General features: G+C 40.9%; 1 protein-coding gene across 4 annotated transcripts in view; it reads left to right on the top strand.

The window, feature by feature from the left end:
• The window catches only part of ctbp2a (C-terminal binding protein 2a), a 60,615-nt gene that overhangs the window by 4,162 nt on the left and 33,879 nt on the right, over positions 1-22,574 (top strand). For 3 of the 4 annotated variants that reach the window (XM_063874137.1, XM_063874140.1, XM_063874136.1), the window contains exon 2: positions 13,814-13,973. In XM_063874137.1, the coding sequence (XP_063730207.1) occupies positions 13,916-13,973 (58 nt within the window). In that variant the 5' untranslated portion in view covers positions 13,814-13,915. Of the gene's footprint in view, positions 1-13,813; positions 13,974-22,281; positions 22,515-22,574 lie in introns of those variants that run through there. The other variant, XM_063874139.1, reaches the window with a different exon arrangement.

Below are 22,574 nucleotides of genomic sequence, written 5' to 3' on the forward strand. Positions count from 1 at the left end.
GACATTATGCCAGAGACAGATCAAGCTAGGAGGGGGGGAGGAGGGTTGATGTATGAAGGGGCGTGGTTTTCAGATCTAATAGGGATGTAAAACACTCTCTTTCCAACATGGAAAAGCATGTGTATGTTTCTTTGCCAGCATGGAAAAAAGAGAGTTGATCTTCTCCCACTCACCTCCCCTTCCTTCACTTGGCAAAGGCAGAGCTTTAAACACCTGCCATTAACTTTCATGCAAACCACAGAGGATTAGGAATGAATAGTGGCACCCTCTTCCAACTTTGTGTGCATGTACATGTGTGCCTGCGTTTGTGTCTGCGTGTCACTTTTGTAGGAACTAGCAGAGACAAAGCACCATCTGCACGCAGCAGGCTGTCCTGACTGCCTGCTCCTCTCGCTGGGCCACGGAAGAGGCTTTCTGTGAGCATTGTTATGAAACCAACTCTGCTGCTGTTGCTCCTACGCTGGTTGTTATTGCTGACAGCTAATAATGTCCTCCTGGGTGACTGTGCCTTGCTGGAGCTAGAGAGTAGAGACAGAGACTAATGAAGAGCGGCAGGAAGTGAAGAAGGGAGAAAGACAGAAACGGATAGAGAGGAAGATACTAGTGGGTCGTGTAGCTGTGAAAGTACAGGCATGTGTATTGTAATTTAGTTCCTCTTTTTTATTTTAGGTTCTTCCTTCTTCCTATTCGCTCACTCCTGCCTCAGCGTCTCAGGAGGGACGTGGGCATAAGGAGGAGGTGGGGGGAAGGGGTCCATTGTGTCTCTGCAGAGCCCCTATTCCAGTCCAGCTGACATAGACTTGTGTCAGGAGGATCCATCCTGCTGATGTGAGGCAAGCTGTAAAGTGAAAGAGATGTCTAAAATGCTGAAGTGGGCCCTGGCCAGGGGAGAGATGGCTCTGTTTGCCATTCTGCTGAGCCCCACTTCACAGAGAAAACTTTCCTGCCCAAATTTGCTGACGGGGAGAAAAGGGGGAAACGAGTTAGTGTTGGGGTGTCGGGAGTCACTTGTGGGCACACAGAGCTATGCCCATTGTGGGGCTTTGGCATTGACATTTGGACATGTTGAGGGGGGGTGGGGGGGAATAGTTAAAAGCTTACTTTTTTTTCAGCTGTCCCTTACCAAACAAACTGTTTTGCCACTCCTCACAATCCTCAGAGACAGCAGTCATTGAACCTTCCAACCACATGAATATGCATGATAAGTCCGCTTTTCTTCTCTGCCCTCTGAGCGCTGTTTTTCTCTTCACCCAGAGACCTGTCGTGTTGTGTTTGATTGGCCCTGACATTTGAAAAGGTCCTTGACTGATAAAAAAAAAAAAGTTGTTTATGACAACTGGAGAACTCTCCTTGGAGCAGAGTAAAAATGGCATTTTGAAAGGAGCACAGCTCCTGCATATTTAAATGCTAATGGCTCTGTGAATGTGCAGGCTAATAGGATGTTTCAATCTGGAGTAGTGCAGTACACTTTCAGTATGCATGCACACTGTCTGAGTGCTACTTCTAATAGATCTGAAAGGTGCATCAGCTCATTTTATTAACTGATTATGTGGAGTCTGAAGTAAAAAATAAATAATTATGACTTTCTGTTATGGCAGCATGGAGATTATCTCAACACTGAGGCACAGAGAATGGACTTATATCCAGATAAACAAACCTCAGGGAAATCTTTTTCTTTTTTTTCAAATCTGGCATCTGTGGTATATTATCGCAACGGTTATGATGCAGATAAAGTTTAACAGCTTGTTTTACAAGCTTGCTGATGCTGTGTAGGCTGCTACTCTCAGATGTGGCCCCTGGGGCTCTGGCTCGGCAGCCCTGTCGTGAGGCGTTGAGTCCTTGGTTTATTATGAGCTGTTTTGTTCCCAATAGCCACAAGTACTATAGATCTCTCACTGGACTTTGACCTACTAGTGAGGTTTTTGTTCTCAGAATCCTGCTAGCACTTTAGCTTTAAGATTGTATGGACAAATGTAAATTCAAGATATCATTAAATGAGAATCAAATGAGTCAGTTAGCAGACATTTGACGTGGAAGGCTTTGTATATGTTCACTCTCATTATTAGTATTATTAAGTAATTGTATTTTTTGTTAAGGGGAAAGGAGTAGGATGTCATGGGTGTTATTCTGGATTTCCAAAAAGCACTCTTGAACTGTAACCTGGGTGAAGCAAGGGAGCATTGATGTAAGAAACAAGGATGTTGTTGGTGCTTCACTTGTAAATGTGAAACAGACAAAAGTTCATTTGTTTTTCTTCCTTTTTTTTCTCTAAACACAAAACAACCTGCATCTTACGTGTGAAACTATATTTACAATCTGGTTCCTAGAAATACATCCCAAGCATTTCCTCGTAGATGAAAAAACAGTGATTGTTAAAGGTGACCAGCAGTGATTCGTCATGTAGTCTGTCAGATATCTGGAACACCTCGCAGCAAATATTTTCTGAATCAGTAATTGCCTAATTTGACGTTGTAACCATCATAACACTCAAATATATTTGTCTCGTCTGAACCCTCCAGTGTAGACCATGGAAGCCTGGTAAGAATAAGTTATGATAGCTTCCTCCATTATGGATTCTTCATCATAAAAATTCAACTTGCTTTTGTGAATTTGTGTGCCAAAGTTTAACTTGACATGAATGATTTGTGTGGATTACTGCCCTCGCAAGAAATCCATTGATAACTGCGATTAAGTTGATCATCACACTGTTTCAATGCTTGTGTTACAGGGTTCTTGGGCCAATTGGACAACACAACCTTTATTTTGTAATGCCGTACGTTTATCCTTGCAGTCCAGGTTAAAATTGCCTACACACACCACACTTTCATGCATCCAACAGCTTTGCTTGCATAAATACTGGCAGGAGTCCAAGCAGGGAAATCTGGCAGTTGTCCATGAAACCATTTGACTCCTCAACCACACTGTTAAGTGAGAGGCTGCACTTCCCATTGATTTAAATCAGCATTGGATATTAGCATTGTTGCTGCTACAGAGCATCATACACGTGCACAAATGCTTACACAATGTCAAACAACAGCAGTTATCTACTTGTTGCTGTACAGTAAAATAAACAGGATGTGCTGTGATCCTGAATCTCATCACTCAGCTGCAGTGGAAAGAGGCGTATTATCTACTCCTTCGCAAGCAGCTGTGGACGTGTTGACAAAGTGAGTGCCAGAGCTGAGCGATGGTGCCTTATCGTCTCAGCTATCTCTTTTATGAATATGGATATAACCAATGTTTGGCGAGCCCGAGGCTAATTCTTTGATTCTTGCTGCTGAGAAGCTCAGTGGGATGGTTGGCTTTTCAACTTGTCAGCTTGTTCGCACAAAGACATGTTTGATTTTCACCCGTAAAGAGATGTTTGAATCCTGATCCTGAACAAAAACAATTTACTGTGGGTTAATATTTGACTGATCCACAGACTCTCGGTCCCTCCTACTCAGTCCTCTGTGTATTCTCCCCTCGGGACTCTGTGTGGCGTTAGAAATAGGTGTCTCTGGGGTTTTCAGACAGCTTTAGTAAATGCTGTTTTAACGCATTGTACACGTGTATGGTGCAATTGTCCATCATTCTTTATACTACAAATCTGACATATCAAGCAGAGACATCCCTCTCTATAATAAAAGATATAACATCTCCTGGACGCGATCGTGTACTCAGACTGAAAGTGCATGTTGCTTTTTATTTATAGCTCCCAACATCTTTTGACCTAAGGTGAACATCTTTCCAATAATGAAGTTTTGTGCCATCAGGAGATCGAGGAGTGCATTAGTACGATAACAGAGCTACAGTTCATTGGTATTGCCTTGTCAGGGATTTTGCTGATGCACAAGATTTATGTTTTACCTACAGCCATACTGAACTCTCTGTTAAAAAAAAAAGATCAGCAGATTTGAATATAAGGTCCCATTATCCAATGCAGACGTGCAGTCAGTGCAGCACTGCTGGAAGACCTTCTCATTTTTGTCTTAAAATTGATATACAGAGGGAATTATCGGGTCTTCTATGCACCAGTCACTTTTCCAGTTTCTTGTTATGGGATTTGTTTTTCATTTTAATCTTGTCTAGATGTGCTGTGAGAAAAGTTTTTCATATCACAGCACATAGTCGGCAGAAGTGATTATAAACTTGAACAGAGACTATATGTTTATGTTTCATGGTCTTTTCAGGCTCAAGGGAAGTTTGAACTACTGAAATATTTTAAATGACTCAAAGAATATAGCATTTTGTTCCACATCTTATTCGTGTCCGTCTTTTCTCCCTTGGTTGAACCTAATCTCCGACCTTTCTCTTCTCTTCTTTTGTGTGTAGTGCTAAGCTCCCTTTCTGTTATTTTACTGAATATCAGTTGTGCATCCTAATCCCGTCTCTGCCCTTATCTCTTTTCTATTTCCCCTCAGCTTCATCTCTGTGTGCTTTTACTCACAGAGGGCTGAGGGGTGTGCTGCCGGGGTGTTTTTCTTCTGTGTAGTATCCATAGAATACAAGATGCTGTCCTTGGTAGGGAAGCTTACCTGTTTGATAAACCTGCCTGATGCACTCTTACATATACATTAAAGCAGGGAAATGCACACATACCTGCAGACATAAAGAAATAGACACATAAATATAATAATGCATTGGCCCTGTTATGTTCAAGTAGGGCGCTGAAAGAGACTACACCAAGCATGGTACTCTCAGAGGGGGAGTAGAAAAACAAAGCCTGCTGTCGATGAAAAGAGCTCTATTCAGGTTGAACTGCCTCAAGTATAAAGCCTCGTAAACGAACTCTGGTTTATATGACGGTTTGCTGCGCGCCGTCCTGATCACAGTCGCTATCTCACGTCTCACTCCTCACCCTCGAGCCTTCCATGCTGAGCAGAGTTTTCAGAGCTCCCCCTCCCTGGAGGCTGGATGCAGCCAGACACCCACCTTGGCCCCAGTTCTCAGCCGACACGTCTGTGTCCGTCTGTAAATATGTGTGTGTGTGTGTGTGTGTGTGTGTGTGTGTGTGTGTGTGTGTGTGTGTGTGTGTGTGTGTGTGTGTGTGTGTGTGTGTGTGTGTGTGTGTGTGTGTGTGTGTGTGTGTGTGTGTGTGTGTGTGTGTGTGTGTGTGTGTGTGTGTGTGTGTGTGTGTGTGTGTGTGTGTGTGTGTGTGTGTGTGTGTGTGTGTGTGTGTGTGTGTGTGTGTGTGTGTGTGTGTGTGTGTGTGGGCAGCAGCATTCAGCGGTGTTCTCACAGCCCAGCTGAGACTGACAGATGGAATCATTTCACACACCGACAGAAAGGCAGGATACAGGAAACCAGGGTGTGTTTAATAGTCCTGGCGCTGCTGTGGTTGGTATTAATCTAGGTCAGTGGCGTTCAGCTCACAGCGAGTCGGCCTCGGAGGCAAGCTTGGCTTTCACTCAACCCCATTTACCCAACTAACGTACAGTCTACTTACCTTACATGTTGCTTTCAAGATATTGTGTCTAGCCTGGCAGATTGCTGCTGTTCCTGGTTCGCACCAGTATTGAACATTTGGAAATGTTTACAAAAGTCATCCAGGCGGACCTTGCACCTTCAATCCACACATACAGAGACAGTTCCTGCATTACGTTGTTAAACGATGTCATTTTTGGGTTGCAAACCAAAAGGCAGAGTTTAAAAATAACATGTATGTAGGCCTGACCCAATATGTGCACTTTTATACCTGTCCCCAAATCTGAAGAAGAAATTGTGTGTCATGCTTGGCACAGCAGCAACATCTGCTTTTATGAAAAGAGCAAAACATGAAATAATCCATTATTCCAGGATGCAAATAGAAGCTCCATTTCTAAACTTTTACATGGCAAAGATCAGCTTTGATTGATTAAAACGAGGTACTTAATATGAACAAGTGGTCCAGGAAGCTCTCTCACTTGTAGTGAGGATTATATTTCTGTATAATGATTAACCTCCTTTAGAAACATAAATTTGGGAACAGAAGCTCATTCAAAATATGAGCGTTTGCACTCACATCGTGAACTCGTCCCTACAGTTAATTTGCAGTTTAATTGCTTTTACGGCTGTTGCATATGCATCAGGTGCTCAGTCGTTAATTGGTAGGAAAAGAGAGATCATCGAGTTCAACAATTAAAACTGGCACTTGCCAACCTCACAACACAAAAAATTACAAGTGTATCTAATTATACTAAAACTATTCTGAGGGGATTTTGTAGAAATGAATCAAATGATATATCACTTAGTTTCTGAAACACAACAAATGTATTAATTATGTACAATTCAAAGAAGCTTTAATGATAGGTTCAGGGGTAGAGACATTTGGGTGTTGCCTCATTGCTTTATTTTTACTGAATCCATGACAACATATCAGTCAACCAACCTAGCGTACATCCTTCCAAAAGCATCCAAAAGCAATCCTTAAATTCCCTGTCATTTTGATTTCAAGTCATCACTTATTCACCATTTACAGGCTGACCTTCAACAGAAGTGAGTCCAATTGTCACAAATGTAGTTTTTTAAATATCAGGGTTTTTTTTGTTGGAATTGGGTAACCACCCTCTTACTTTCGGCTTGCACCCTCAAACAAAAAAGCAGATTTTCCCCGTAAAATCTTAAAGCGATGCCAGAAAACAATATTTCTGTTAGTGAAAAACTGTATAATTAACAGAATTTACTCCAAAACTATGAAATCTTGTCAAATAGTGCGCCAGACGGCAGAGACAGCCTTGTTTTTACGGAGCTAAATAGGGGATTTCTGAATTAGATTGTTTCTTTTACTGCCCTTTTTTATTGAGAGGAAGTAAAAAAACTGCCACTCTGGATTTATTTGTTGTTTGAGGTGCAATATATGACCCAAGAGGTTTAAGACATGAAAAACTATTATTTTCTGCTTTGCTCGAATGCTTTATTTTCACCGGAAAGTGGGCGGGGCCGTAATTTTGTCCGGATGTGACATTGGCACCCTCATACTATATTTTTTTCTCAAATAACCCCTCTGTATGGTTAGTGTGTCTGCAGTTTAACACTCCATTCTGGTCTTTGACACTCCAGATAAAAAAGATCTCCAACAGGAAATGGGAAAATACAGATGTATTACCACAGTAAAAGCATCATGGACGCAGCCTTTTATCTGTCAGCTTAAGTACCTCATGTTTTGGTGTGATTGCCTGTGTGCTTTTAGCTATATGTGTGGTTTAAGATGAGTAAATTCAGTCTTTAGCCAACCAGGTAAAGATTAAAAGCAACCACATGATATTAAATAAAGTGTTTAAAAGTGTTTTTTATTAAATCCAAACACAGTCTCTTTATTCTTATGTCTTCAGTGGCCTGTGTTGTGTAAAAACAAGCCAATTATTTCAGCGAAGATTTCATGCCAGACTTCATTTTAGTTCATTAGATGTAAAGAGCTGGAGAGAGGAGGAATGCAGGCCACGCTGAGAGCTTCGCTGGGTTAGACATACAGGCTGCTGTGCACAATAATGTCACCATTATGCGTTTCCTGGGTGACTTAAACGAATAGGCATTATTACAAAATTGTGCATTAGCCCAAGTCAGCAGTTAGTGCTGCTGCAGTCTCATTTCGTTCAGAGTTGAGAGGAGAGAAAGATGGCGAGAATGTGAGAGGAGGAGGAGGAGGGAGGGGGAGGATGGGAAAATGGTTCAGAGAAAAAGCGATGTAAAGGAGAAATGGGGAATAAAAAGGACGCTGTCTGCCAGAGGCTGACAGGACATGCAAAAGGAGGAAAAACGATACACGGAGAGGCACAGATGGACTGACAGACTTGGGGAGGATAGTGATGAAGATGGAGAGGTAGAAAGAGGAGGGCTGTAATTGTCAGTAACTGGTGTATTTAGACAGAGAAGGTTGGAGGAATAAAGAGACTGGCAGGGAGGAGGGAGGTGTAAATCAGCGGTCTGAGCGACAGTTTTACGTGCCCCTCGGAGCCCAAACTATCCGATTAATGAGAGGAGAGAAACCTTAACCACCTTCCCATCTCTGCCTCTTCTTTTTCTGCTGTCTTGCACTTTCAGGGACATAAATCATAGACTCTTAAGCAGTCACTTTTGGTAGCTGCTACACAATTCTTCCTCAAAATGTTGACTGTAAGGTCCCCCTTGTCCTATGATGTGCTGCATTAATGAGATTTTACTGTAGCTAGTTAGAATATTGAACCACATTCCTCACAGTTGTTGAAGGAATCAGTCCACATCATGAGAAATGCGCTTATTCGCTCTTGCCAAGAGGTAAATGAGTAGATTGATATCACCCTCATGTTTGTTCAGTCAACACGAAGCGTGGGCAAACAGTTTATTAGCTCAGCTTAGCACAAAAATAAGAAATGTGTTGCCTGGATCTGTCCAAAGGTAAAAACATCACCCTATCAGATCCTGTGTAATGAGTTTAATCTGTGTAATTACAGAAGCGTAAGAGCAAAATGTTTGTAAGAGGCAAACTGTTCCCTTAATTAATAACGTGATGTGTGAAGCGCATGGCTGTCACAAGGGAAAAGGTTCCACTTGAGACTTTTCTTGCAATGACTGATGGTAAAGAGTCAAAAGGGTTACTTCTGTTTATCCACGGGGCACCAGGTTTCCCTTCAGCTTATTCTTTCACTACAAAGCCATACCTTCACAGCTCACTCCCTTTTGTGTGTGTGTGTGCTGATGGTCATCAAGTTCACATAGTTAAACTAGTTCACTGAGGTCAAGGGCTGGAAGCTCAGCTGATCCAAAAAAAGAAAGAGCAAGATGTTTTTCTTTTCTAGATGAAACTCCCCCTTGTAATGAAAAGCCTCCAAAGATATTTCAGTCTGAACACGTGTTATGACAAAGTCAAAGCTGAGGCTTTACTTCATTCTTTGCCATTTCACCTTTAACCAAACCCACAGGTTTCTTAATATGGCTAGAGGGCTCCTCTGAGAGATGGCCTCAGTCAGAAAAAGACCTCTTTCACTTTCTCTTCCCTCCCTCTGTGTCTTCTGTGCTATTACCAACTTAAACACGATCTCCTGGGCTGCCTGCCTTGTTATGTACTGTTCCTCACAAAAGAAGTGAAAATGAATGAGCGTGAGTGAAAGGGATGTAACACACAAAGCTGAAAGGAGAGCTATATTTCTGGAGTGTAAAACTGGCTCTTTCTGCTAGTGAAAGTCTTGATGTAGAGGGCGTAAGATGTAGATGCACCGTTTGAATGTAGAACTTGTTGGAGTGATGCAACAGCTGCAACAAAGCAATGTAATGTGTGGCGCGGCACTAAATTCTTTTGTGGCACTTCCATGAAAGCGTTACTTCTGTTTGAGAGACAAAGTAAAGAATCTGTGGAATAGCACGTCTACTGTTACTGTGTTTAAAACTCTTATATTTTAAACACAACTATCTATCCACTTTAAAGTGCATGAATAAGCTTTTATTAATAAGGTTTATCATGTGAGTTGCATTTAAAGGTCATGCTTCTGCAGCTCAACATGCAACAGTGCGGATTTATAGTAGACTTAATGGGCTTTAAGGGTTTTGCATTATGACATGAATAACTGTCATAATGCGGCCGAGCATGATTTACTTCTAGTGGCTAGTATTTCATGTTTCTAGTAGGGAAAATGTGTTTTTAGCATGTTTTAACCATGACTGGGGAGTTAAGTGTTTCCTCTTACATCTGGTGACAGTGACAGTTTTGTATTTTGCTTGTCACTTCAGGTATAACATAGCATATCCCTATGTCTGACATTGCTGCAACTAGAGTTATTTTAAGTCTTGATTAAAATCACATTATTTTTAATTCATTATTTCTTAAAATGTCTTTTTTTTAACCAATGGTACACAAACTATTCTGTTGCAATGATATAAAGCGCTTTAAAACCTCACATTGGAGAAGCTTGAACCAATAACGAGTTATTTTCTTTACTTCAAAAATGTATTAGGTAATGTATCAAATGATTATTTAAACAGTTGCTAATTAATAATGTATTAATCAAATAATTATTTCAGCTCTAGACACTTTATTTAAATCTAAATCAGAAATTTGTTTAGGAGATAAGAAAACTAGTTATGGCTCACTGCAGGTTGTGGTCGCTGAGTCCAACAGAGCTTGAAATGCATCTAAGTAGAAAGGGGAGATGTAATTTCATAACAACATGGCTTTATTGCAGAAGTGCTATAAACTGAATGCCAGCTCTTATCATAAATCATACTCCAGCTAGTAATCATCAAAAGCATCAATTCAAAATCCTTTTTCATATCAACCATTAGACAAAACTTCTAATTCCCCAAAATATTGTGAGTTTTGCATCATTAGTCAGATCTAACAGTTTCTTTCTTCACAGTCTGACTTGGTAACATTCACAGACTTGTCAAAGAACCTGTGAACACAACTACCCTGCCACACATCGATCAGTGCTGTGTGTGTGTGTGTGTGTGTGTGTGTGTGTGTGTGTGTGTGTGTGTGTGTGTGTGTGTGTGTGTGTGTGTGTGTGTGTGTGTGTGTGTGTGTGTGTGTGTGTGTGTGTGTGTGTGTGTGTGTGTGTGTGTGTGTGTGTGTGTGTGTGTGTGTGTGTGTGTGTGTGTGTGTGTGTGTGTGTGTGTGTGTGTGTGGAGCAGAGTTCATGCCATCTCTACGAGCCAGACAATCCCTGGATTTGTGTGTTTCGGCTGTGTTTGAGTGTGTGTGACTTTCCTCTCTTTCCCTTCCTCTCCTCCAGCACTGAGCACGTATTTTCTCTCAGGTCAATCCCCTTATTGTTAAGTTACATAACAGCACTTAGTCAAGCAACAATCGAGCAGCGGTGGGGCTAAGGGCTGCGGGATAACTGTACTTCCTCTCTGGCACTTCTCTGTCTGAGAGCTCCTCTCAAAGTTGCTGTTGACTTTTCAACCCGCTTAGTGAAGCCGACTTTATATTTTCTCTGGCTATGAAGTGGATCTCTTTCTTGCAGGGGTCAAAATCTCTGGAGTTAATTTATGGAAATGAAGTCATTTATACCACACATTTGGGTTTTTGGTCAAATAGCTCTAAAAATGGCGGTGGGCTCTGCCATCCCTCCAGTTGGGACCATGAGTGGAAACGGAAGCTGAGCATTGATCTTATTCAGAGCGTTTTGGGGGATATAGTCCTTATATAGTACATTTTGAATTAATATATAATAATAATAATCCATTTTATTTATAGAGTGCTTTTCTAAAAACTCAAAGACACTTTACAGAGGTAAAATGAATCAAAACACAATTAAAACAACACACTAAAATATGTAAAACACGACATTCAATTACACATTAAAAGCAGTTTTGAGTATTATCATTGAAATCAGTTAATGAGTAGATCCCAAACACGTAAAACTACATCCTATATGGTAAAACTCATTGTAATATCTACAACAATATCCTAATCAAAGCTATGATCAGGTCCAAAAAAATAGAAAATCCTCCCACTATCTGCTGTTGTAATCATGCAAACTTCCCGCGTTGTGGGACAAATAAAGCATTACTGATTCTGATACATAAACCCGACCCACATTCACATTTATTTAACTATTTAATGACCAGAAAGCTGATCCAAGAAGCAGTTTTGAGGGAAATGGAAATCTAGTGGATTGCACAGTATTGTATTGTTAGACCATCATATAGTTTCCATCCTGATATTGTACCACAACACGTTATTGAACTGTTTGATTTTGGGTAGTTGCATCGCCTGCATCACTGTCAGCCGTCAGTGAAGTCTCTCAGAAGAGTTTATAACCACTAAATGGCCAGATGCACTCATGAACTGTAGTGTTGCTTCACAGAGTAGGAGATGCCCATGCATACCTCCTCCAGTCTATTCATAGCCAAGGCGGTGTGACGGTGTGACCCCTCCCCGCCTCTGACTGACTGCTTCCTGCCTTTCCTCTTGCTCAATTACTTCTTCTCTGACTCCCACATGTGGGTCTTCAGCTCTTTACCTTGTGGAGGAGTCAAGCTGAAGCCGAGCTGACTGCTTAAGAGAAATGTGTTTATCAGTGTCGGATAAAGACAGGAGCGCATAGATCGTTAAATGCAAGAGTAATTTAACACCTTAAAACCTTTTTAATTCTAAGCTGCAGCACAAACCACCTCCTGCCCCAACAGCTGGCCAAATAAAAAAACCAACATCAATTTATAATTGTGCCTCATTGCTTAGCCTGCCATCCACTCCTCCAAAACATAACAGTTGTAATTGCAGTAACGGCGCAGATATCAATATATCATCATATAAATACTAAAGTGAGAGCTGTTCCCTAAGTGCAGCACTCTAGGATTGGGCCCAGAGGCAATATGGAAATTGGGTATGGGTTATAAGTGCGGAAGTGATGAAAAAGATACAGTTAAAATGTAGGAGGAGGATGGTGTCACAGTGTACTCATCCTGTTAGACGATGTTTTTCTAGTACTTTCCACTCCCTCCCACCAACCCCCTTTTATGTCTTTATTCTGCTGATACAACCCCCTCCCGTCTGCTGACTAACTGACCCACATTCCTCCGTGTGACTCGCCGCCCTTAGTGTGTGTGTGTGTGTGTGTGTGTGTGTGTGTGTGTGTGTGTGTGTGTGTGTGTGTGTGTGTGTGTGTCTGTACTAAATTTCTGCTTGTCATTTTGTGTGTGTGTGTTTTGGTGCCATCCCCTGTCTATCTCTGTCTGCCTGCCTTTCCCCACCCCAAAAAAAACAAAAAACTGTGCCGTGTCCCTCAGGCTTCTGCAGGAACCAATTAGAAGATTGCTCTTTAGAGGAGCATCAGTCACAGAACATAAATGATTGGTAAAAAAGCCTCATTTACTCACTCTGTGTTTGTCTGCTTTTGGCTGTGTTCCGCTCAGTTTGGGGGCTCTGGTTGCAGAAGTGACATTTCTTCATAAAATTTGATAAATACAGCTCGCTGAGAGGACACTCCCTCTAGTGGAGAGTCGCGTGTAGATAGATAGATAGATAGATAGATAGATAGATAGATAGATAGATAGATAGATGGATGGATGGATAGATAGATAGATAGATAGATAGATAGATAGATAGATAGATAGATAGATAGATAGATAGATAGATAGATAGATAGAATTCCCAATTTGGGAATCTTCTTTCATTGCAGCAGCATAAGGCAATGTAATTACAATAAAATAAAAGTAAAATAGCACATAAAAAGAAAGTATAAAATATAGATTTGGGATAAAAACTGTACAGAAAATATAAACAAAATATAAAGCAGGATATTATATGTACAATATATTAAGTGTATGTTGTGCAAATTAAAGACAAAGTATGGTAAGGTAGGTGGTTGGGTAAATGCCTGACTTTTGCAAGGCCATATTACTGATTCTGCTTGGGTTTTGGGATGGAAACAACTGTGTTTGAACACTGTCAGACATTTTTTAGTTTTTCTTAGTAGTGCACTTTCAGGAAGTCACTCTAAGGTTGTGTGAAGTTGTCTAGTCATGACTAAACGTTTTCAAACTTCCTCAGCTTTCTATTAAGCACAAGGTGAAATGGCATGTCTGTGAAAGCCACAGCTCATTTCACCCCAAAAATACCCAATCACCTACCTTACCATACTTTGTCTTTAATTTGCACAACATACACTTATTATAAATGAGTTACATCAGCGCACCATTTAGTATAATGTGTCCTTTTCTGTTTGTTGTGTGCAATGTATTTTAATTGGGACTCCAGTTGTACATTCACTTCAGACGTGTTCATCAAACGGTAACATTTATGGTCTCTTACAAAGTAATAAATTGAAGATATTAAATCCCCAAAAGTGTAATTAATAAACATAAAGTTGTATTATTTACTGTGAAAATACGTTACCGTTGGATTAATCTTTGTCCCTACTTTCTTGAATTTCAGGTCTAAAACATCAGCACGCTAACAACTGGAGGATTGGAGCATTTGAGACTTTAAGGAGGAGAGAGGTGAAAACAGAAAGAGAGAACTTGAAGCTGCGACGGGATGGCTTTGGTCGACAAACATAAAGTGAAACGCCAGCGATTGGACAAGATCTGTGAAGGTAAAACCCTTTTACATTCTGCTATTTTATGTAACGGGGGATTTGAGATGCTTGTTTCACTTTCTCAGACCACTGGAAATGAACTATTTTGGGTATGGGATGCTTGTGTCTTTGTGTGTGTACATGCAAGTTTCGGTTCCACAGTTTTATGCTAAAGCTATAAAAGATTCACCCCACTGTTAGATGGAAATCTCCAGCAGTATTTAAGCCTTTCAGCCTGCTGCTTCAAATTCAGTGAAAAGCCATTGGGATGGTTTGCATAAGTGTGTTTGTGTGTGTCAAAAGGGAGCCTGGGGACCAGCCGAGGCTCCAAACTTCAGCTTTGAAGGCTGTAGGAGGGAGAAATAGTGTGTGTGTTTCTCTGTGTTGTAGGGGTGGTTGGGTTGATGGCTGAGTGAGGCTCGAGTTTGTTGCATCCAGATTGCTGGAGAGATGAAGTAGGGAGAGTTTGAAATAAAGTGAAGCACTCCTCTGAGCTCTTGGATTGATTATAGCGGGTCGTGGGATTGATTTGTGTGTGTACTTGCATTAATGTATGTGTGTGTGTTTGTGTGAGAAACACAGCAAAGATATTTTTTTCTTTAGTTTTTTTTCTCACTTGTTTTCGTACCTAACCCCCTGACACCAGCCGCTGAATGCTGATTTGTGCCACATTTCCAATGCATACTAAAGCATGCCTCTACTTTCTCTTTTCTATTAGTGAAAGTTGTGATACTTTTTTTGGTACCACCGCATAGTTCCAAGCAAGCTGAGTCGATACTGGAAGGGGAAATTAAAACCATGCCAACCACTGATTGGTCAGAGCAAAGGGCCACAAACCCATCAAGCTACTGTCAATAGTAACCGTAACTTTTTTTAAACACAATTAACCCACAAAATGATGCTTGGATGCACATGATCCTCCGTTCGGTTGCTGATTAAAAGGACTATTGTAGATGATGTCAAGGAAGTTTCGAAAGGCTATGTTATGGTCATCGACTGAGAACCCAGGCTAAACTAAAGGGGGATTTCTGCACCGAAAAAAAATAATGAGAGAGTTCAGCCAAACCTGCAGTGGAAATTAGGCATTAGTGTCTGAATGGAGGTCCAAACATTTGCTTTTACACCAGCATGTTCCCCTCTGTAAAGTACACGATTATTATTTATCCGTTTTCCTTTTGTAATGTGGGTATGGCTGCTTTCCACCAGATTCTATAACATCTCAAACTCTCTGTGAGTTTTTTTTTTCATCTGTCTTTGTAGAATTGATTTTAAGTATAGAAACTGAGGATTTGGATGAAACCCTCTTTATTTGGCACCCACATACAGTACATACACACAGCATGGCACACATAGTGAAATCTGACCTCTGCATTTACCCGTTAACCAATTATTGATTTGTTCAAAACAACTTCAGTTCCCATGCAATTTCACTGGTCGTATACAGACTGTTGTTATGCTTACAACAAAGTGCTTGTTGGTCAAACAGAATCTCAAAACCCCACTTACACCTTTTCATGTTGGAATTGGCTGCCTTCTGAGGAACTGGCCTGACCGTTGGGAGCAACTTGTGGTTTGACATGTGGAAAAAAGGAGCCAGGGATCAAACCGCCGACCCTGTGATTATTGGACGACAGCTCTACCTCCTGAGCCACAGTCGCCCCCAAAATAATATACAACTATAAACACTTTTGACGGCCTTTACACACCGCTGGACAACACAATATATACACAAGTTCGGTTCAAGCATTCCCTGGCAATAACTGGTTCCTCCTTGTCCATCATATTTACCCACACACACTCTCTGATGGTTCTCACCGCTGCTGCCAGAAAGATATTGATCCTGTTTGTCCGGACTGTCCGTTCTCAAAGCCCATCACTCAAATGGCCTCATGTCTGTCAACTTATGATGTTTGACCAGTGTGGGAGTCATGTGTCAAATATTTGTTAAGACAGCTCATCACAGACATAAAACATTATATAAAATGTAACCTTAATATCGGAAATGAAGTGATTGTGTGAGCGTGGTTATGTTGCAGGGTTTTCTTTTTTATTATTTAGAATTATTAAGGTGTTCCAACTCGTATGAAAGAAAATAGAAGTTCCAGTTTTCACTTCAACTCTCAATCGAAACGGAGAGATTTTCTGAGTAATATCGAGTTCTTGCTTGACCGAGTATCAAGTTTCAATGTTCCTCTTTGTTCATGTCGAAGGAAAATCCCATTGAGATTTAAAAAAAAGATTATAATGAAGCATAAATGAAGCAGTGATGCTGTCTGTTTCCACCCTCAGAATGAGAGCCACATGTGGCATCTCAAAGCTCTCCAAACCACCAACCCTGCTTGCTTGGAAAATGCTTTTTCCCTCTTTTTTTAAATTGTATTTAATACAACAACAATGACTGCCGGGGCTTCATGTTAAACATCATAAGACAGTATTTTCTGTTCTGCTCCATTTGTCCCACAGACATCTAAGGCATTGTCTCTCTGCTGATCAACAATGAAGTCATTCTTCATCAATGACGATGGGGGATTTTTTTTTTAATCTCGGTGCAGTTAGTCACTACAACTGCTTTTAAAAATGTGTAGAGGAGGGTGATTCACATTCACGAAGTTAAAAGATCAGAGGGTGGTGAATCATGCTGTTTTCACCAGAGCGTTAAATCTCCTCAACCATATAAAAATGGCATTTCAAAACCAGAGGCATGGGGTGTTCTGCAACATAATGTCAAAGCCACCCACTATTATCTATAAACAGAGTGTTGGGATTGAGGCGTGAAATAAAAATCAAAGTTTGCATCGTGTGTATTGACAAAACAAGAGCGTTGTGGAGTGATTGTGATTGCTCTGCCTTCGTGGGTTGCACATGGCGAGACGGCAGGAGAGGCTTTCCTAATCTCCATTTATCTTCCGAGGATAAGTGTGTCAATCCAATACTTGTTTCACAGCGGAGTGCATTGATTACATCTTTACTCATTGTGGTGAGTAGCTAACTGTGCGGCGCCTGTGGCCTAAATCAAATTCGAAAAGGCTGATCAAGTGTGGCTGTTTACTCCCATCAAAAGCAGTCACGGTGCAGGAATGTTGATTTCAACGCAACGGTGGATGTCTTACCATTTGAGGATATCTGATTCACTGTCTTTCGCTTTTATGTGTGATTTGAGAATGAGACAGTGCTACTCATGTCTTGGTTTCTAATAATCAATTAGTCATTTTGTCTGGAAATCTAAAGTAACTTCCTGCGGTTCTTTGTCTTATTCAACGACACACAGAAACATTCATGGACATAAAACAGATCAAAGCAGCTGTTCCTCACAAGTGAGAAAATGGAAACAAAACATCTATTTATTGATGAGTTACTTTTGGCGGTTAATCTATAATCAAATTAGGATTTTCCCCTGGAAATTGTTTAGATTGTTTATTGTGGACGAATAAGGTCTTGTGATCAGTGTTGGTAGCAAAGGACGCTCTTAGCAACAGCCGCAATAAACATTAAGGCATTAGCTGAAATTGTAAATCTTAATGTATTAAATGTGGAGCTAAAACAAAAGGTAATTTCAAAGAAAACTCAACAAAAACTTTGGTGAAAAAATAATCAATTTCAAATGGGAAGTTTCCACAATTTTTGCTTTTTCATTTGCAAAAATGTTGTAGGCAAAATAATGGATTCATGCATAAAATTGATGCAAGATAGATCAATTATGAAAATAATTTGTATGCAAGTGTCTATGTTTCAGACAAGATGTCTCCCCCCTGCAAAGAAAACTATGGTAAACCATGAAAATATTTGATAATTACTGTATATTTTAGATTAACAAGGCTAATTGAATAAATAAATAACACTTGTCAAAACAGAGAAGGATTTAGTGTGGATTTTTTATTTTATCCACCAGTAAAGTGAGTTTTAATTGCTTTCTAAAAAAATATGACACTTCTTTCTCTATTAAGCCTAACAGCATTGTTTAGTTTACATATCAGCTTTCCAAATGTCTTTGGTACAACTTGTTCCTCTGTTGTGGGTTTGATAAAGTGCCAAGAAGAGTGTAACTGCAATAAGGGAACTGTGTAAAACATCTGTTGTGAGCATCAGTTCCCATACTCCCTCATTCCCTCCCTTTTTTTCTCTCTTTCTCTCACTCTGTCTCCCTCTCTGTGTCTCCTTCTGTCCACTCCATCTGTGTACCCAGCATGCATTGGCTTGGGTTGCAGCACAAGTCGTTGCCATTGCCGTTTAGCCAGAGCTAACGGACTGATCTGGGCAGAGATGGGATGTGACGTGAACTAGGTCGCAGTGACAGCATGTTCCTGAATGTTGATTTACAAGTCGTAAATCTGTGCTTGGACGCAAACACCACAAGGTGGGGTAGTGGAATTTGTCATGGCGAGTCCAAGTGTCTTAGTTGGCAGTTAAATGAGTACGTTAATCCTTGATAACAAATCTTGTTTTGTCATGTGTACAACAGGAGGAGTTGTTCAAAGAGTGGACAGTAAATAATGTGGCCCGTCAAGATAAAATACCATAAAACTCTGCCTGTGGATTATTCATATTGTCACGTTTAAGGGACCTGCATGCTTTTTTATGACAAAAAGCTTCATAATAAATAGAGAGGACAACAGGCTCTAGAGGAAAAGGGAGGGGGTGTCCTGATGTCATCGTCCCCTGCAGGGGGGAAGGTCTTCACATCCAGAGCTTTTCAGCACCGACTCCGGGCTCTGCTGCATCCACCTCTCTGCTTTCATCCCTCCCTCCCACTCCTCTCCCCACGCTCTGGCATCCAGCTCTGGTATGAAGTCATCTGAGCGTCTCTGGGTCTGACCCCCCCTCGGGCTTGTTCCAGGCTCCACACCAAAACCCACGACCCCTTTATAGGCTTTGTGGAGAGGCAGGGAGGGGCATGGAGAATTCGGGGGGGAGGAGAAGGAAAATTGCAGAAGATGAAAAATGGTTATTTTTTGGAGTGAAATGCTTATTATAGTTTGTCTCTAACCTGAAGGTGTGAGGGTGTTATTATTTTTGATTAGTGTACCCATCTCTTGTGGACACCTGAATGAGGCAGTTTTCCTTTTCTTCTTAGGGTCTGCATTTTCCTGTGTTTGAGCTGGCATCTGGCTTAGTGGTTATTGAAAGTTCAAAATGAGTTCTTGGAAAAATCTAGTTTAAAAATGAAATCTTCAGATACCAAACTACCTTATTTAAATATTTTAATGACCTGTGGCTTCACCGGAGCGGACTGTGGATTGAAAGATGAGTTGAAAAGGATGCGCCCAAAAGGAGATGGAATATGAATTAAAGGAAGACATTTTGGAAATTGTGTGGGCTTTCAGTGCTGTGTGTGTAAAGAAAATGTAAACAAGCAAAACGCATAAAATATTACAGTGTGTGAATTCAGAATGCTACACTAACTGAGTATTTGATTGCCATTGAGATAAGTACTAGCCTCATTGCCATCAACCTCCATTTTACAGTCCATTTAGTCCCTGTGGAGATGCTTTCAGAGACAAATAATCCCAGTGGAAACACGTACGACGCAGCCATGTATAATGTCTGTTAAGTGTGCATTACAATTCATCCGACAACATTCATTCTGCCGCACTGACATTGTAATCCCATTTCCAGTTAGTGCCTCCTGCCCCACGCTCATACATAAGTCAATGTGTGTTTAACATTCAAATCATGCCTTGAGTACATGACGTGTCACACTGTAGGAGACAGTTGTTTTTATTTCTGTTGCAGTGCAGCATTCACTTTGAGTTAGCGTGTGATTTTTATTCATGTATGCACGTCAGACCAAGGCCAAGGCTTTAGTTGCGTTTTGTGTGTGTGTGAATGAAATCGGACATTAACGAAGCATCAGGGCTTCTGCCGTCTCTGCTGCACGGCAGGAGAGGAGCAGAGCGGGGTCTTAAGGCTGAGTGGGGATGCCAGATTGTGCAGGCAAAATGTGTGCGTGTGCTCCGTGTGGGTAGATCGGTAGAGGGGTGACCGCAAATGTAAACCCTCAGATCCAGCACCTAGTAAAGCGTGCAAACCCTTTTTACATGGTTAAATCATGCACTAAAGGGTACACACGCACATAAAGTCCAGCTATCTCCTGCTGACTTTGCTGTAATATTATTGTGGAGGCAGGGATTTAGAGGGCTGAGTGACAGGAATATCTGGCGTGTTTATTAAATAAGGGCAAGCGTTTTGTGCGACAGATTAGCCACAGATCTCACTGTTGTACATTATGTCCCTCTTGTTACTCACTGCTTTAATTAAATGTTCTCTAACCCTGAGAGATTTGAAAAAAATAGCAATACCAGTCTGAGAGTTTTCTGAAACCTATTAGCAGAAAAAAAATAACCCTACATAATTGCATCCTCACTCGGGGTTCATTTACTCGAGGTTTCTATAAGTTTTACTCCTAATTTTTCACCAGTCAGGTCTTATTCACTGTAAAGTCTTACAAGCTTCTGCTGGGGTGGTATTATATTTGTTCTAAAATCCCCGGCTTAATTCCTAAATCCCTCTGTTACAGTGAATCTGGCGTTGTGTGCTCAGTCTGGCAAGTATGGCAAATGGAGGAACATTAGAATTTGAAAGTCAAACATTGTTTAGTTTGAGGCAAACAGCTCCCTGTGATTTACTTTTCCTGTCAGGATTAGATCGGCAAACCCTGAGTACACACCTCTGCCCCTGCCTCCTTGTTTGAGGATGACTTTATGGGGATGAGTGATCTGCTGCACTGAAAGCCAGTCTCCAGAGAGCAGGGCTCGAAGAAGTAATGAGAGGAGTGAAGAGAAAGGAAGCAAATGGATAACATCAACTCTATAGGCTGTTTTCCTTGACATGAATGTGTGTGTATGTGTTTGCATATATATTGCATCTTCCTTCTTAATCCACCTTGCAATGATATTAGTTTTCAAATATGGAATTATATACATGCCTTCTGGTACATCATTTTTCTATTTTGCATCAATATCAGAATAGGCTAAATAACAGGAAGGTCTGTGTGCCTTGAGGCGATAAATCAAACCCATGCTAGAAAATGACCATAACATTTGATTGACTTTGTAGCAGCAAAACCCTGATGAATCAAAAGGGAGGCATCAAAAATGATTTGCAACTCTCAGCTTTGATAGTACAATTCATCTTTGCTGTCAGTTTTAGATCTCTGTGAGGGCTCGCTCTCGCCTCTTCTCTTTTCCATTTTAATTACCTTTTACATCAAGCTGACTAATGTTCCTCTGACCTTACCAAAAGGGAAACACATTCTCAGTCATCTGCACAATTGGTTTTGGGGCTACTGTCATCACATTTTTTCTGTCATCTCGTGAAAACAGCAGAATACTCAGATCGCCTCATACTCTAATTACACAACTGTGATTAAACAAGATATAAGTGCCAACGACAGAAAGGCCTGCACAGTTTCTGCAGGCTCTCTGTAAGATATTCAGGATTTTTTTCTCTATATGCCAAGACAGTATTACAAAGATCTCCTTCAGTCTAAAATATGTATTACCTCCCCTCGCTGTTCTTGGCTCTTGGATTAGATTTGGATAGAAGCGGACACTTCCTCACCTTACATCTGTTTTAATGCATTAATAAACAGGGATCCTCTGCAGAAGGGATCAGATTTCAGCCACTGTGACATGAAGTGTGACATGCAGGCAGGCTAGGTAGAGTTATGAACATCACCTTGGTCTAACAAAATTATAAATATATTACATTAATTAAATCTTCAAGTGGATTACATTCAAGAATTTAAAATGTTGCAGCATCAAAGCAAATACCTTATTATTACTGTGGCATATTGAATGAAGTGGAAAGAGTTCATGTTGTTTTGCAGCTCAATAAGCATGTGTTTTTGTAAGGCAAAGGTTGTAGTTGCTTTGGATTAACTGCAGTGACAAAAACGCCCCCACTTGCACACACACCACACTCCCCCAGTGTTTTACTTTTCTTTTCAAAGAGGCAAATCCAGATTACAGAGCTTCTCTAGGTGAGGCAGATCAGGGTAGCTTTAGGAAAGAGGGGGAAGCTGCTTTATTTTACAGACAGTAGGACATATATGGACTGAGATCAGTTAGTAATAGATTTGGCAAAATTATAATTATAATTATTATAACTTTCAATACAAATATTTCATGGAACAATTGCATTCTACAAGAGAGACAGTACTATTGATCATTTTGCATATTTAATGCATTCAGCAATCTCTGTTAAAACAATGCACTATCACTTCTGATGTCCTTCAGTCAAAGTGCAAACAGCATGTCTGGGTGACCTCATATTGAGTGGGGCAGTGATGGTGAGCGCCACAAATGCATCAAGGACATTACAGAGTGAGTTGGGCTGCAGTTGCGTGGAGGCTCTGCTGCTAGCATGGGGCCTGGAGGATTAGTGTCCAATCAGAGTGGATTTGATGTTTACTGACAGCACATGGGACTTAGCTGGGAGAACTGTATTTCATTTGAATTCAATGGAGCTTTGCACCCTGCCCGGCCTCCCCTCCCTGTGCTGGGAATCTGGCAAACTAAAAACTGAAACCTGTTGAAGACACTACATCATCAACAGCTTCAGGTAAGTGACTCTCTGGGAGCGATTATTGGTTGAGTGGTAGGGTCTTAATCATTGGCATCA

This window comes from Eleginops maclovinus, chromosome 22, assembly GCF_036324505.1.
Source record: "Eleginops maclovinus isolate JMC-PN-2008 ecotype Puerto Natales chromosome 22, JC_Emac_rtc_rv5, whole genome shotgun sequence".
Taxonomy (NCBI): Eukaryota; Metazoa; Chordata; class Actinopteri; order Perciformes; family Eleginopidae; genus Eleginops; species Eleginops maclovinus.